Source organism: Lynx rufus, unplaced genomic scaffold, assembly GCF_022079265.1.
Source record: "Lynx rufus isolate CCGP_SWC_20201006 ecotype Redwood Valley unplaced genomic scaffold, mLynRuf1.p SCAF_37, whole genome shotgun sequence".
Classification (NCBI taxonomy): Eukaryota; Metazoa; Chordata; class Mammalia; order Carnivora; family Felidae; genus Lynx; species Lynx rufus.
The window spans coordinates 23221-39675 of NW_025814853.1; the positions used below are offsets into that span (position 1 = coordinate 23221).

The 16455-nt window shown below is 59.6% G+C and overlaps 1 protein-coding gene across 1 annotated transcript; it reads right to left on the minus strand.

The window, feature by feature from the left end:
• Positions 1-4607: 4607 nt before the first annotated feature.
• Positions 4608-7984, minus strand: SOCS3 (suppressor of cytokine signaling 3). Its single transcript, XM_047094015.1, has 2 exons — positions 7738-7984; positions 4608-7074 (listed from the first exon to the last, which is right to left on the minus strand). The coding sequence occupies exon 2, from the start codon at positions 6978-6980 to the stop codon at positions 6303-6305; it is 678 nt and encodes a 225-aa protein (XP_046949971.1). The 5' UTR covers positions 6981-7074; positions 7738-7984; the 3' UTR covers positions 4608-6302.
• Between the last annotated feature and the right edge of the window lie 8471 nt (positions 7985-16455).

Consider the following 16455-nt stretch of genomic DNA (forward strand, 5'->3'; position numbering starts at 1 on the left):
GAACCCTAGCTTCAGAAGACGGCCTGTAGCCGCTGCTGATTGACTGCCATGCAGCCTTCCAGGCCGCTGCTGTTGCTTAAGGCTGTGCTGTAATGCACAACACTCAGGAGTGGGAAGTCCAGAGTTCTCCCCGCTTCTGGGAACAGCCCCCCATCCCCCTCCCTGCACCAGCTTCCACAGGCCGTCCTCATGACAGTGGGTCAGGCTCACCCAAGGATTTCACAAATGCCTGGCCTGTTCCCAGCACAGTACAGCTGGGAGGGCTCAGCCCTGGGTGGGGTGGGGGGGGGTGGGGGGAGGAACACCGTACTCTTTCCCTGTGGGGCCGGCCCCCTGTTCTCAGGCCCAGGGCTGGGAGCTGGAACCCAGGAGAGGGAAGGGCTGCACTTGCCTGCGCTTGCCGGGGCGCGGGCCGTGAACCCAGGCTTTCCCTCCCTGCTGATTTCCCAGATCGGCTTAGTCAAGGTTCAAGAAGGAAGTTCCCTGTCCCCGGAAGAGAGGAGGATCCGGGCTTGTCTTCCCGGAAGGCAGCAACGAAAGTGGTCAGAGAGTCCACCTGGGGAGATGTTGAGGATTCAGATTCCGGGACTCCCCTCAGGCCTTCTGATTCAGAAGAGCTGGGGTTGGAATCTGGGAGCTAGCAATTTCGTCTGCTCCCTGGGGGGCCGGCCGCGGGCGCTTCCGCACTTTTGGGGGAGGTGTGTGTGAAGAGTGTTTGGCTGCAAGAGCCCGGGATTCTCAGCCGGAGGGCCTCTGGCTCTTGCGCTCTCTACCTGACCCCGTGACCCTGGAAGAGCTGCCCTTGTGTTTCAGGCCTCAGTCTCCCCATCTCTGAAATGGGCGTGTTCCGACCCGAGGGTAGGGTGATCAATTGGCCTGGTTTGCTGGACTTTCAGAGCTGAACTGGAACCGTGCTGGGCAAACCAGGACTAGCTGGTCACCCTACCAGAGGGAGAAACAGGACGGGGGATGTGCCACCTACTGGAAATGTGACTGGAAGATGCATCTTTGCGCTACTAGTAGCCGGCTACATTTATGTACATATTTACTAGTTCGTTGTCTGTCACTCCCACGAAGTCTCTGGAGAGCAGGACAATCAGGGCCTTGTCCTGTTCTACGCTCAGTCCCCGGACACACAGGATGTGTTCAACAGATATTTGGGGAGTGAAAGAATGAATGAGTGAATGAGGGACCGGGGCAGAGGCTGGGGGGCTCCAAGGACGGGATCCCTGGACAGAAAGAGTGTGCGTTGGGGGGCGGAGGGAGGGCACTCGACAGCCGGAAAGGGAGATTCGGCTCCCCTGGGAGGAGAGAACTTGGCTGAGGTGGGGGGGGGGGGGGAGCCAGTGCTTTCTGAGCAGCTCCCTTCGGAGGGGTCAGTGATCCCCCCCCCCCCCCCAGTGACGAAGGACTCCTTGCCTCCCGCAGGAGCCCCGGGCGCGCCGGTCCACCCTCTCTCCTCCCCCTCCCGCCCCCCCACCCCAGGGAGGTGCGCCTGGCAGCCTCCCCGTCGAATTTCCTGGCACTCGGCTGAGAATAAACAGCGCTGCGCGCCCGTAATCCCGTTGTCACGGCGACCGCGCTCCGCGGGGCGGGGGCGTGGCGGGGGCGTGGCCTGCCCACCGCGCGCGAGCTCGGCTGGGCGCGGCGGCGGCGGCGGCGCGGGCCCGGGAGGTGCCACCCGCCGGGCTGAGCGCGGACATTCTTCGCATAGCTCCGCCAGGGCTCCCGCGGCGTCCGGGAAGTGACTCTTCCTGGCAGAGGCCGGCCTGGGAGCGACGCGCGCGCCCGCCCGCACGGGAGGGGGCGGGACGCGGCGCTGGAAGGTGCGCCCCGGGCCCGGCTCTTCCCAGCCTCGGCCTGGGTCTTCCCGATCCGCCCCTGGGCACGTCGACCCCCACCCCGCAGACTTCTGTCTCTGCTCAGACTCCCTCGGTGACTCCCACCCCCCCCCCCACCCGCCCCGTCTCTCTGCCTGGTACCCCGGCGGTGCCCCCTCCCAAGCCTCCTTCCTCGTTCCTTAGACTAGGACCCAACGTTCAGGCTTATGCTCCAGCTCCCCTGTCTGTGGCCTCCCTCGCTCCCTCCCCCCAGAGCAGGCCTTAGATTTCCCATTCCTGGCTCTGGCTCATCCGGAGGACTGCCCAAAAAAAAACAGCACCACCGGAGAGAGGATAGGGCCTCTTGGGGGGTGGATTCTTACAACGCCCGAAGCAGCGTAATAGGGCACAGGGCCTGGAGGCAGCAACCTCTCCCCTTTCTGCTTAGGGGACCCCCAGCTTTGCTCGTCTTAACCTCACTGAGGCATGGGTGTCTGCTCAAGCTTCTTTTTTTTTTTTTTTTTTAAACTTTATCTTTTCAACGTTTATTTATTTTTGGGACAGAAAGAGACAGAGCATGAACGGGGGAGGGGCAGAGAGAGAGGGAGACACAGAATCAGAAGCAGGTTCCAGGCTCCGAGCCGTCAGCCCAGAGCCCGACGCGGGGCTCGAACTCACAGACCGTGAGATCGTGACCTGGCTGAAGTTGGACGCTTAACCGACTGCGCCACCCAGGCGCCCCTCTGCTCAAGCTTCTTAGCAAATCTGGGAACCAGGCGGAGTCCTCCTCTGACAGGACAGAGCCCCGCACCCCCACTCCTTAAGTCCTGGGTGTGTGTGGGGGGGGGGGTCTGTCCCCAAAAGGACTGTGAAGTACAGAAAGACTTATGCAACAGAGGGTAGGATGAGGAGGGAAAACAGGAAGGAGCGCTGGGGAGCTGAATGATGGAAGGGAGAGATTCTCTCTGTTGCCACTCATTTGCTGTGTGAATTTAAGTAAATTGCTTTCCAGGGGCGCCTGGGTGGCTCAGTGGGTCAAGCGGCCTACTTGGGCTCAGGTCATGCTCTCACGGTTCATGGGTTCCAGCCCCGCGTTGGGCTCTGTGCTGACAGCTCAGAGCCTGGAGCCTGCTTCAGATTCTGTGTCTCCCTCTCTCTCTGTTCTTCCCCTGCTCACGCTCTGTCTCTGTCTCTGTCTCTCAAAAATAAATACAGATTAAAACAAATGTTTAAGTAAATTGCTTTCCGTCTCTGGGACTCAGTTCGCTTGTCTGCAAAAGCAGAAGGTTGGTCCAGTCTGTGGTCTGATAATGGGGAGACAGAAAAAAGTGTGGGAGGAACGATGTGGGGGGAGGGGGCATCAAAGGAAAAGGGTGGGGGGGGGGGCTTCCTGCCTCTGAGTTCAACCTCCCAAGGAGGGCGGAGAGAGGAGCTTCCCCTTGGGCCAGAGAAGATCAAGCCCTTGGGTTAGTGCCCCCGTCAACACTGGACACCCTGGCAAAACAGCGCCTGAACAGGGAAGAGCCTGCCAGGAGTTTCCCAGGCTCCCCTCCTCCTGGGATGAGCCAGGCCTCACTGGGTCCCCTCGCCTGACCTCGTGCTCTGGGAAGGTGACCTTACCTGGGTCTGCATTCTCTGTTCTGGGAAATGGTGGTCTCTCTGGACTGGTTCCTACATGCTCTGTCCACTCAGGAGTCTCAAGCCTGGCCCTTTCTTGTCACTGTATTACATTATTTTCCCCCAAAAGTCTAGGAGATGGGAAAGAAAAATGACTTTGTTTATTTACTCTCAGTTGCCTTTTGAACGCTGATTCCCGGAGCAGCTTATAGAGGGCCCGGGGAGGGGGCCAACCCTAATGCTGACACCCCAGAGCCAGGGTCCTCACGGCTTGGCTTTGCAGGGAGATGCACTGAGGGGCAGCCCTGGGCACACTCTTAGTGCTTCGGGAGGCGGAGAGAGTTCACGCTTCCAACCCTGTGTCTTTCCCACATTCCCAAGTGGTGTGTCCTTGGGCACGTTGCTTAACCTCCGTGAACCCGAGTGACTGCCCCACTCGGTCCACAAATATTGACTGAACCCTGTTCTGGGCCTCAGAAGTGACCAGCGCAAGCCCCCAGCTCCCATGGAACCCGCGGTCGTGTCTGAGAATACAGGGGTGATAACACCTGCGCTGTGGGGGCTGGGAAGGTTAACCCAGATAGCCTCTAAGTACCCAGAGGGTGGGAGTGACTAAAAATAGGCAAATAGACGGGTACTGTCATTGGGAGGCACGTGTGGGTGCGCCCTGGCAGGCCCCGGGTCTCCCAGGAGTGGAGGGCCCACCCCTCCCCCCACCTCCCACGAACCTGGCTGTGCTGAGGTCGCGGGTCACCGCCAGGACCCCCGGTGACCCCGGGAGTCTGGGCTTTCTCGGAACACCTCCCAGCCAAGGAGCAGAGCGCTTCTAATAGCCTGGAGCCTCTAAAAGCTTTGACCACAGCTCAGTTTACTCCCTGCAAACCCTTTGAAGTTCTTCCTTCGAACTTGCTTTGCATATTCTGGTCAGATCTGAATCAGACTAGCAGGAATTACCCCTCTCGGTACAGTCTAGGTGGCTGCCTTAGCTTGTCAGTGACGTGATGATGATTCCAGAGCGAGCGAGGAACGCCCCGGGAAGCAAGGGGGCAGAGCGCGCACCCCAGCGGCTCTCTCTCCTCTGCCCTCCCCTCCCCTCCCCTCGGACGCCGCGTGGGTGTGGGTGAAAGAGAGAGCAAGCCAGAGCAGGGGCGGGGAAAAGGCTCCAGTCGGTTTTCATTAAAAAATAGTGCTCTTTATTATAAATTACTGAAATGTTTCTTTTTTGAATATAAATATAAATATGTGCAAAGTTTGAGTTGGGTTGGTATTTTGTTGAGTTCTTCAAGCATCTCCTAACAGCCTCGAAGGCCTGGGTGGGGGAAGGGAGAGGACTGGAGGTGGAATCTTTATAAAAGACAGAGTGATTGAGGCAGATTGTAAACATTATTAAAAAACAAAAACAAAATAACAGGAAAAAAAAAAAAAACAAAACACCCCAACACACAGCTGCCCCATCCAGCCCCATACCTGACACAGAAAACTTCTGTGTTTTAGTTTTCCCCAAAAAGAACAGTTCCAGATAATTCCACCGCTGCTACATTCCTGTTAAGTTTTCACTGATCAGTGCTATTGCAGAGAGGGAGCAGCTGGCAGCTGGGGTGGCAGGGGCCCCAGTCTCTCAATGACTTCCTGCCTGTGCCCTCCCCCCACCCCACCCCCAGGTGAGGGCTGTGCAGGGCCTGGTGGGGGGTGGGGGGGTCTGTGGGACCTGGTGGCTCAGCTCTGCCGAAGCCCAGGCACCCTGAGGCACCTGGGACTGGCCAATACCAACTGGGCTCGCCTTTTTCCAGGACTTCCAGGCTGGAAGGCGTGGATCTCCACCCCCCTCCGTCTCCGCCTGCCGCTCCCCGCCCCGCCCCCCTCCCCACGCTGAGTGGCCAGCAGCTTGCCCTCCGAGGATCCCTTGGCCTCTGCCTGGATAGGCTGAGTGTGTGGCTTCTTGTGTGCCAGTCCCTATCCATGGGACAGGGAGCATTTAAGGCAAATCTCCTAGCCAGACAGGAGGCCCAAAGTAGAACCCCTCGTCTCGGTGTCGGAGATCTGGGGTCAAAGATGGCTATCTTTTCCACCCTCCTCCCAACCCCCGGGTACAGAACGACTGACCAGCCCATGCCTTCCCCCCCCCCTCCGAAGGCCACTCCCCCCTTAAAACGAGGGAAGGGCCCAGGGCTCTCGGGCACCCGATGGACTCTGGGACCTGTGTTCCTGGTGGCTGTCCCAGAGAGGGAGACAGAACAGCCCCCTTCAGGTCACCCCTTGACCTTAACCCCCAGAGCCGGGGCGGGGGGAGGAGCACGCAGCCGCCCTCCTCACCTGGGGCGGACGGTGGGAGGAGCCATTTCCGAGGCCAGCCTGCAGCCCTGAGGCCCCTGGGGGCGCCCTCTCCTCCACCCTCTTCCAGGCCGGAGACCTGTTCAGGTTTAAAGCTACGTTTTAAACCAAATCAAAGAGCAAACAAGTTCCGTTGGAAAGTTTGAAGACTCCCCGGCAGTTCTCACTAGTTCAACGCTCCTGCAGTGTCCCCTGTTTGGAAACGCAGGGGGAGTTGAGGAAGCGGAGAGGAGGAGAAGAGACCACTGCTGTCGTCGTCGCTGTCCCTACCGGGCCAGCGGGCTCCTCCGGAGACGCTGGCGTGGGGGCGGGGCGCTCAGGTGGCCGCCCCCCCTTCCCTCAGACACATTCCAGGTCCTGCCGCCGTCCCCATTCTGCGGGGGGGGGGGAGGCGGAAGGGAGGGGCCTGTCCACCCCCCCCCCCGGCTCCCCCCAGAGCTGCAGGACTCTCACGGCTGGATTCTTGTGCTTGTGTCATGTGCCACGGGGGAGAGGGGACCCAGGCTCCTCGCCCCGACCCCTGCCCTTTGCGCTTTAAAGAGGGGCATCGTACTGGTCCAGGAATTCCCGAATGGGCCCAGGCAGCTGGGTGACTTTCTCATAGGAGTCCAGGTGGCCGTTGACGGTCTTCCGACAGAGATGTTGGAGAGTGGCCACGTTGGAGGAGAGGGGCCGGCTCAACACCAGAGGGATCTTCTCGCCCCCGGAGTAGATGTAATAGGCTCTCCTGGGGGGACTCCCCGCCAGCGGCTGGGCCGGCGGCTGCTCCGGCACCTCGGAGGAGGGTTCGGCGGGTGGAGGGGGCAAGGCGGGGGCGCCGGGGGGCGGCATGTAGTGGTGCACCAGCTTGAGCACGCAGTCGAAGCGGGGCACCGGCTGCGTGCTCCGGGGGTCGCTCTGCAGCGAAAAGCTGCCCCCCTCGCACTGGATGCGCAGGTTCTTGGTCCCCGACTGGGTCTTGACGCTGAGCGTGAAGAAGTGGCGCTGGTCCGAGCTGTCGCGGATGAGGAAGGTGCCGGCGGGCTCGGCGCTGAGCAGCAGGTTCGCCTCGCCGCCCGTCACGGCGCTCCAGTAGAAGCCGCTCTCCTGCAGCTTGCGCACTGCGTTCACCACCAGCTGGTACTCGCTCTTGGAGCTGAAGGTCTTGAGGCGCAGGCTGGTGTCCAGGGGGCGGCTCATCCCGGCGGCGGGAAACTTGCTGTGGGTGACCATGGCGCACGGAGCCAGCGTGGATCTGCGCGGCGGCGGCGGCGGCTGCAGCTGCTCGGCGGCCTCCGCACAGCGGCCGCTACCGCATCCCGGGGGGCTGCGGGGAGGAAGGGGCGCGCCGCGTGAGTGCCCGGAACCGTCCGGCGCGCCCGGCCCGCCCCGGCCCCCCAGCCTCCTCCCGGCGGCCCCGGGCACCCGCCCCCTGCCCCGAGGCCCCCGCCTGAGCCCTTCTCCCACCCACCCCACCCTCCCCCACCCCGCACCCCCCCCGCGCCCAGGCACCCCGCGGAGCCCGCCCAGCCCCCGCCCCCGCCCGCGGGGTGGCCCCAGGCAGCCCCCTTCCCCGGCACGCGCCGGGAGAACGCCGAGTGGGGAAACTCGGGCGCGGAAGTTGGGTCTCCGGGAGCATGGCCGGGGTGGGGAGCGGGAGAAGGGCCCCCGGGACGCTCTGGGCGCCGCTCAGTCCGGTGGCCCCGAGCGGCGGGGACGGAGAGAGAAATCCGAGGCACGGGGGGTTGGGAGGGGGCTTGAGAAGCCCGAGGGCCCAGCCTGGGTCTTCCGGGAACCTGGGATCTCCGGCTTCCATCCGCTCTGCCCCCTACCTCGTCCCCTCCCTGCCGGGAATGACCCGGGAAGGGGAGGGGAAACCGGGAAAAAGCTCCCGGGACTAGCGAGTCGCCACCACCACCACCACCAACCCCCCCACCACCCCGCCCCGCCAACCTCCCGCCCCGCTCCACGCCGCGCCCCTCCTTCCTACCTGGTCCCGAAACGAAGTCTCCGGCCTCGGGGCTGCGCCTCCTACGGTCCCCAAGGCGAGGCGGCCGCGCGGCGACCAGCGGTGGCCCGCGCTGCGCCCAGATGTTGGCGGCCGTGGAGTCCACCGAGGGCCCCGCGCGCGCGTCTCTCGGGCTTCGCTGGGGCGCCCGCCCTGCCCCCTGCGCGTCCCCGGGCCGGCCGGCAGGGACGAGGCGAGGGGCCGCGGCGGGAGCTGGGCCGGAGTGGCGGCGCTGGCGGCGGCGGCGGCGCGGGAGTGCGAGTCGGAGCCGCCGCCGAGGCCGCGCTCGCGGGTATATACGCGGCCGCCGCGCCCCGCCCCCCGATTCCTGGAACTGCGCGGCCGGCCTTCTTGTAATGTTTAGTCACTACTCGCAGCAATGAAAGGCTGCGCGGAGGGCGAAGGAGGGGCCGCGGGCGGCCGAGGGCGGGCCGCGAGCGGGGCCGGGACCGGCCGAGACGCGCGCACAGACAAAGCGCGGCGCGAGGCGGCCCGGGCGGCCGGCGGGCGCGGCGCCAGCCCCGGCGGCGCGTTCCTGGCAGCGGCCCCTCCCCCCACCCTCCGCGCGCGCTCCGCCCCCAACTTCTCATTCACACTTTCCCCCTCCCTTCTAAGAAGGCAGGTTTCTGGCAGAGGCGGGGGCCCCCGCTCCGGGAGCGCGGGCAGTTCCAGGAGGCCGAGCGGGAGAGGCTCCCGGCTCCCCTTCCCCTTTTCTCAGACCTCGCGGGGACACCCCCCCTCGCCCCCACCCGGGCCCGCCCGAGGTCCCGATCGCGGCCGCAGGAGGCCCGGGCCGGCCGCGAGGGGACTGGGGACACCCCAAAGCCGGGCGGCGAAACTGGGGCCGCACCTGGGAGCTGAAGTGGGGAGGTGTGGGGGCGGGGGGACGTGCGGGCACGTCCCGGAGGAGAAGCCCGGAGCCCCGGGGATGGAGGGGACGCAGCCTGCGTGGCAGCTGTCGGGCCTCAGTCCCTGGGCCCACTGCCAGGTTCCCTGCCGACGCTGACATGAGCGCCGCCTCCCGCCACCAGAAAACCAGACACAAACAAACGAGAACCGCTTTCACACATCTGGGTCTCCCAACTTTCGGGGTGCGGTGTGGGCCCTGCCAGGTGCTCTCCCGCGGCGGGACGGGCCCCGGGGCGAGCAATGGCCCCACCCCGCGCCGGTGTCCGCTAGAGGGCGCCCTGGGGTCTCGTAGCGGGAGTGGAGTTTGGAGCTGCAAGGAAACCGGAGGGGGCGGGCTGTGTGTGTGTATGTGTGAGTATGGAGGGGGTGCTGGTTCAGGAGCCAGGGCGAGGCACCTTCCCGGGGTACCGAGGAGAAGTCTCATCGCAGTCTGGAATTAGAGCTGGGAATAAAAGTCCAGTAGGGGAGGGTTTCCAGAAAACAGTTTCAGGAGTTCAGCCCGCTTCCAGATGGCCCAGCACCGCCAAGAATGTGTCCCCCTCCCCCCACCCCCCCACCCCCGCCTGTACCTCTGGGTGCGGGGTCTGATGTCTCTTCAGGGGTGCAGAGGTGATTGGGGTGAACCGTGGATTTGCTCTTGGTCACGCTGGCATGAATGTGGGTGGTCTGGGCTAACCAGGGCCAGCTCTATGAAGGTTGGAAAAGTTTGCAATCTGTCCCCAAAAGGGCAGTGGGATGCTGGAGACACCTGAGAGTGCACGAGCAGAGGAGGGGCAGAGACAGAGGGAGACACAGAATCTGAACTAGGCTCCAGGCTCCAAGCTGTCAGCACAGAGCCCGATGCGGGGCTCGAACTCCCAAACGGTGAGATCATGACTTGAGCCCAAGTCGTTTGCTTAACCGACTGAGCCACCCAGGCGCCCCTTGCGAACCTCACCTCGCAGGACATGCGGGCTTTGGGCCATGCCCTCTTCCCAGATGCCACCGTACCGAAGATTATGAGTCAGAAAGGGAAGGACAGATGCTAATAGCAGGCATCTTGGGAGTCTAGGACACAAAGGCCTGGTTCGTTTGCTTCTCCAGGAGCGGACAGGCACCTCACTGCCTTTGCCATTCTGTCTTCAGTCTGTGCCGTCACCTCTTCCCCTCACAGATGTGGGGGGACTAAGTGAGATTTGGGCAGGACACCCAGCCTCCCTGAGATTCAGTTTCCACGCACAAAGTAAGAACAGTAACCTTTTCCCCATCAGAGAGCTGAGATTCACAAGAGATTCTGCACATCAAAGTGTGCTAGAAATGGGTGTATCTCAGTCTCGTTCTTCCTCAGCTTCTAGGAGCAGACCGTAGTAAGGAGGAAGTCCTTTATTTATTTGTTTTTTCCAAGTTCCATTTTTTACTTAAGTAATCTCTACGCCCAAGGCGGGACTCGAACTCACAACCCCGAGATCAAGAGTCACATGCGCCTTTGACTGAGCCAGCCAGGCGCCCCAAGGAGGAAGTCTTGTTGTTTCTGGTCGCTTCTGCAGAGGGGGGGAGATTGATTTATCCAACACATTTCACAAATATTGGGCTCTGTGTACCAGGCATTGTGCTAAGTATTGAAATATAGTGATGAATAAAACTGGGTCTTTGCCCTCGAGATGCTTGTGGGCTAATGAAATGGATTCTCGTCCTCTCTATAATCAGTTCATTCTTTTTCTCGTCCAGGAAAAGGACAAGAGGAGGCTGCACCATGACCATACACTTCTGTGCTGAGCCCGTGAAGGGCGAGGAAGACTCAGAAGGAATAACCCTGGAGTTAATGGATGAGAAAGTGCTTTGTAAATTACAACGGTCTGACACAAGTCAGGTCCATTCATCCAGTCCACAAACCTTCATTGAGTGCCTGCTTTTGCCAGGCACGGAGCAGAGTGCTGGGAAGAGAGAGTGCTGGGTAAATCCTGCAGGGAGACAGGCGAGGCAGAGACATGCCCCCCTCCCCCCCCCCAAGTGAGGGGTGCCAGGAGAAAGGGGTGATTACGACCCTAGGATACTGTGATAGTTCATTTTTTAGGTGAGGGGAGATGTTGAAGGGGGAAGATAAGGAGGACGAAACAGCCCTGGAATTCTGGGAATTCAAGTCTGGTTGGAAAACTCCTATCTCTGAAACAACAGCATGGTCCCCGAATGAGCCTGGGCTCTGCAGAGACTGCATATCTGCTGGGAATGTGCCCTGGAGCACAGGGCGGATTGGAAGAGAAGAGAGGAGGGGCGGCGTGCTCAGGGGGGTCCTGAAAGGGGCTCTCAGGGCTGGAGAAGGTCAGGGCTTGCAGTGGGAAGGTGGGCTGCGTTCCCTATGTACTGACTCTGGAGATTGAACTGCTGTCTAGGCTCCCCCATCGAGTACCTGTATGACTTCTGGCAACTTACTTCGCCAGCCGTGCCTCAGTGTCCTTATTGGGTTTTGTTTTGATGTTTATTTATTTTTGAGAGACAGACAGAGTGTGAGTGGGGGAGGGCAGAGAGAGAGAGAGAGGGTCACACAGATTTCAAAGCAGGCTCCAGGCTCCGAGCTGTCAGCACAGAGCCCAACGCGACGCGGGGCTCAAACTCAACAAACTGTGAGATCATGACCTGAGCCGAAGTCGGACGCTTAACCGACTGAGCCACCCAGGCGCCCCTCAGTTTCCTTATTTGTAAAGTGGGTTCATAACAGTACCTACTCTGTCCAGTTGATGGGAGAACTTATATATGACCCAATGCTTACAATGGTGCCTTGCACATAGTTAATGCTCAGTGCATGTTGGCTATAATTCTTTTTTCTTTTAATGTTGATTTATTTTTGAGACAAAATACGAGTGTAGGTTAGGGGCAGAGAGAGAGGGAGACACAGAATCCAAAGCAGGCTCCGGGCTCCGAGCCGTCAGCACAGAGCCCGACGCGGGGCTCGAAGTCAGGAGCTGTGAGAACATGACCTGAGCCCAAGTCAGACGCTCGACCGACTGAGCCACCCAGGCACCCCGGCTATAATTCTTTTGAAAGCACTGGGGTGTCTGGGGAAGGGAGGCACTGCCGAAGCTTGGGTGGCAGGGGGTGGACGTGACCGCGAGGCTTTATGCTTTGGAGAGCTATGTATCTCCCATGCAAGATGCAATCTGCAAAGTTGCCTGTCTTCAAAGAGTTGAGCCAACTACCAAGGTGCCCCTTAGCTTTCTGGCATCTCCAGGGTCTGCAATGCCTTGGGAGGCGCCAAAACTTCTCAGTGGGTGTGTGTCGAAGGCTCTGTGCTCCAGAACGTTCCTCAGGCCTGGGTCTTTGCATGTTCACTTCCTTCCGGGTGGAACTGCCTTCCACACCTTGGCTGGTTTCTACTTTTCCTTTAAGACTTGGCAGAAACTCGGGTGAAACTTCCAGGATAGCTGTTTCCACATTGACCAACGTGCCCGGACTGCTCATCCAGTGAGAACCTGGAGGAAACAGACTGGATTTTTCAAACCTGGTACATAGAAAGTGCTCAATGAATCCTTTTTTTTTTTTTTTTAATTTATTTATTTATTTTGAGAGAGAGAGTGCAAGCAGGGGAGGAACAGAGAGAGGAGAGAGCAAGAACCCCAAGCAGGCTCTGCACGTCAGCGCACAGCCCAATGCGGGGCTCAAACTCCCGAACCGTGAGATCATGACCTGAGCTGAAATCAAGAGTCAGACGCTTAACCGACTGAGTCGCCCAGGCGCCCCTGAATCTTTTTTTTTTTTTAAGTTTATTTATTTTGAGAGGGGGAGGGGAGGGGCAGAGAGAGAGAGGATCTCAAGTAGACTGTGCACTGTCAGCACAGAGCCCAACGCAGGGCTCAACCTCGTGAACAGGGAGATCATGACCCGAGCGGAAAAAAGAGTCTGATGCTTAACCCACTGAGCCACCCCAGGCGCCCCTCGGTGAATTTTTAATGAGAGATTGTGTTGACTCCTGCTTTCCATCATTTTTAGGAAACACCTACTCTGCTTACTTCTAGAGTAGCTAGTGGTTTCTTCCTGCAGGGCTCAGGGGCATCTATGGGATAGACGGTGTGGAAACCCCATGTGCATGGAGATTATCAGGCCTGCTAATCTAAAGGTAGATGGAGTGATTACCCAAACTCTGCTGGGAAAGCGGGGAAGGAGGCACTGGGCCGATACAGGGCACACCCCCAGGGACCCTCTTCCAGGCAAGAGAGCCACCCAAGCCAGAGCCCATCCAGGGCGACCCAGGGGACCCAGGGCAGTGCTGCTCTCACTTTCCCTGCCTGCGGAGGGTGGGGGGAGCGGTGGGGGGGGGGAGGGGGGTTGGGCTCTCCTAAGTCCGGCCCCTCTGCCCCACCCACTATCTTCCTGGCCGGAGGGATTTAGGAGACTCCTGCCTGCTAATCTCTCCCTTTGCAGAATTTCTACGAAGTCAGAATCCCATTTCCAGGCAAAGGTGCTTGGTCATAAAGATAATACAGATTTATTCATGATGGAGGGGAAGTACACAGCGGTTTCAGCTGCCTGTGGGGCTCCGCTTACTCATGGGGAGTGACAGAGGATGAGCTTTGGCCCAAACCTCGCAGATAGGAACCCTGGCGCCTGTGGGGTGGTCGTGGGAAGCTATGGCCTGGTCTGGGGAACACGAGGTCCCATACTTGCATGGATGATCCTCCTGTCTTTGGGCCAGCCTGGGGGCAGGCTCTGAGGTTGCCATTGTTTGGAGGCAACATTGGCCACCAGATGGGTTAGGAGACTGGCCTCAGACCACAGAGTTGCTCAACACCAGGCCTCCCTCTGTCTCTAAGACTGGTGGGCAAGAAGGCAGCTGGGGTTCACGGCCCAGTGGCTTTATATTACTTATTCTGCATCGATTGTGCCTTTATTGCATGCCCGTCAGTTGACCAGGCCTGGGGTTACAGTGGTGGGGAAAAGGATCTGGGTCCTTGCCTCTGGAGCTTCTAGTCTCGTGCTGGCAGTTCAGAGAGCGGGGCAGGAAGCAATGAGGCCTCTCCTCTCTTACCCCCCTCCCCCATTTTCTCCAGCCAATTTGGAGATGATGCGGGGGACCTGTGTCTCCCCGGACCTCTTGGAAGCTGTGCCCCCTGCTGCCCCAGTGTGGTTCTTCCAGGGCCCGGCTCCACTGGGCAGTCCAGCCCTGATGCCTCTTGTGTCTTGTGCCCTCTTGGAGGCAGCCCCTGCCTGTGCGGGCGGACGGCCTTGCTGGTGGCAGGGCTATGACGCCCGTGACCTTCCAGTGCGGTGAGAGGGGGGAGGCGGTGGAGTGGGGGGGGGGGACGGTGCGGGGACCTCACCACAGGTGGACCCTGATCTCTGTCTTTGCTGCTTTCGACCATCCTGCAGACGCGGGGCGGGGAGGCCTGCTGGGACAATGGGACAATGGTTTGTGGCTTTTGTTCCTGCAGGGAGGGGCAAGGGAGCTGATGAAAAGGTTTGTGGCTCTGATGTCTGGAGGAGTTCTTTCAAGCCTGACATTCCAGACCCAGCTGGCCTCTGGCATTTCCCAGAAAAAGTGCGGAGGGAGGGGAAGGAAAACACTTCACCAACCCACCCACCCTGCTTTCTCACATTCCTTGTTCCCTCTGGGGCTTGGGCTGGGCCAGAGTCCTGGGGCAGAGGCCCATCCTTCCACCCACCGAAGGGTGGTGGGAGGGTAGGGGGTGGGGTGGAAGGGTAGGGGGTGGGGTGGGGGGGACTTTAGGAGGGCACAGAGGGTATGAAGCGTGTGGGGCGCCTGTTGGGGAAAAGGGAAGTTTCTTCCCAACCCTCCATGAGGAATCTACATCTGTTCCAAGTTCTGAGTTGGGGCTAGAGAATGGGACAGTTAGCTTCCAGCCAGCTGTCTCTCCTGACCCCAAATCAACAAACCCTGCTCCGTCCGGGGCTGGGATGGGAAGAGTCTCCATTCGCCCTGGAGCAGCCGCTGTGCCCGCGCCCGCGCTCAGGAACAGACACCAGGGCAGCGGGCAGTTCTGGGAAGAGGCCGTGGTGAACCATCTGGGCTGTAACACAAGTGAGGCCTGGCCCGGTGCCCAGAGAGCTAAAGTGGCAGTGCCCAGGAGGAGAGCCTGGTGACAGGGGGTGGGGAGTGAGGCTGGCACCCAGGAGTTTTTGCCTGGGCTCAAGATGGCCTTGGAGAGCCAAGGGTTGGTGGAGAACCACCGGCTGGAATAGCTTGCCTACAGATGGCTGGCTCCTGGAGCGAGGCAGCTGGGAGCCCCTAACCCATTGGGTTCCTGGGTTTGGGACTGCTCACCACCTCACCTGGGTGTGCATGTAGCATCTGAACTGAGCCCCCCCACCACACCCTGCATTAAGCTTCCCGCAGTGGTGAGATCTTCACAGCGACCCCTAACCAGGTGTGTGACACCACTAGCAAGGTCCTTGGGTCCCCGCATTGTGAAGCACACACTGGCATGCACTTTGTTAGGCACCAATTCGTGGGCAAGTTCAAAGGGGAAACGATACACCCTCTCTCTGGCTCCCAAGGTCTAGAACCAGCCACGGGGGCAGAGAAGTGTGTCCGAAGGAGTGGGAGGTGGGGGTCTCTATCAGGGACAGAGGTGAGGTTCTAAAGCATGACGTTGAGGTGGGTCTCCTAAGCCCCTCCTTCCCACTTCTCCCTTGGCTCTCATCTGGCCCCATGCTGTGTCATGCAGAGTTTCTTAACCGGGGTACAGGCACTGCCCCCTCCCCAGGATTTCATAAGCCCCCTGTATTTGTAAACAAAATGCCAGCGGTGGTCCAGATTTCTGGGGTAGATAAACCTACCTGGAGTCACTTCCCGCTTCTGCAAGATTTATTTCACAAAGTCATTCATTCATTCATTCATTCATTCATTCATTCATAAGAGATCATTGTTGAGCGCGTTCTGCGCATCAGAGATTGAGCGGCATGCCCAGAAGTTATCCGTTTGGGACCTCAGGAAAATTTAGATTCTTTCCAGGAGGTCAAGATTCTCCCACAGTTGATGTCATGACTAGTCAATTTTGAATGCACCATGAGTCCTGTAAAGGAAGAGTCCTGGGGGGCTGTGTGAGCATATTATGGGGAGACTGAATCTATTGGGGGGAACAGCTGAGGGGATTCCCTGGGGAAGTGACACACGCAGGCTGGTGGGAAGCTGAGGTCTGGAGGGGTCACCTGACCTCCCCACGTTTCCCAGCCTGTAGGTGCCCGGGGACCGGCACACCTCCAGTGCCAGTGTGTCTGGGATCCACGCCCCCCCCCCCCCCCCCCCGCTGAGTTTACAGCTCACTCTGCCTCTCTCTCCCTCCCACCTACTAACGTAACGGCCTTGGCCTTCGATCCCTGCTTTCAGGCTCAACCTGAGGCAGCTACAAACTGGTAAGATGAGAATGTTGTTCCCCCTTCAACCCCTGAGAGGTGGGTCAGACACATTCTCTGATTTTTGCAACTTTGAGACTCAAAATGTGTTTCACAAACAGGCAATACAGTCCCAGGGTTCGACATTCAAACGTTACAAACAGATGAACTGTGGTCTTTTACCGTCTTCAACCCTTACCTTGTTCTCCCGTGGTGCTGGGGACATTGTTTCGCAGACCGGAAGATGTGAGTGGAGTAGTGAACTACGGGCTGAGCGTGACCCGTAGAGGCACTGGTTAGACTTCAGGGAATTAAAAACATATATATATATATATATATATACATGTTTGAGACGACATTTAAAAATCTGGAAATGTCACATTCACATCTGACTTTGGGGCTTTCTTTGGAAAAAATGGGTCGTCTGGCAGCAGAGGGTCTACACTTGGCAGGTCTCCACTGGCCCCT

Excerpts from the sequence above, each read along its gene's own strand:
- SOCS3 (XM_047094015.1), bottom strand. The coding sequence starts at position 6,980 with ATGGTCACCCACAGCAAGTTTCCCGCCGCCGGGATGAGCCGCCCCCTG.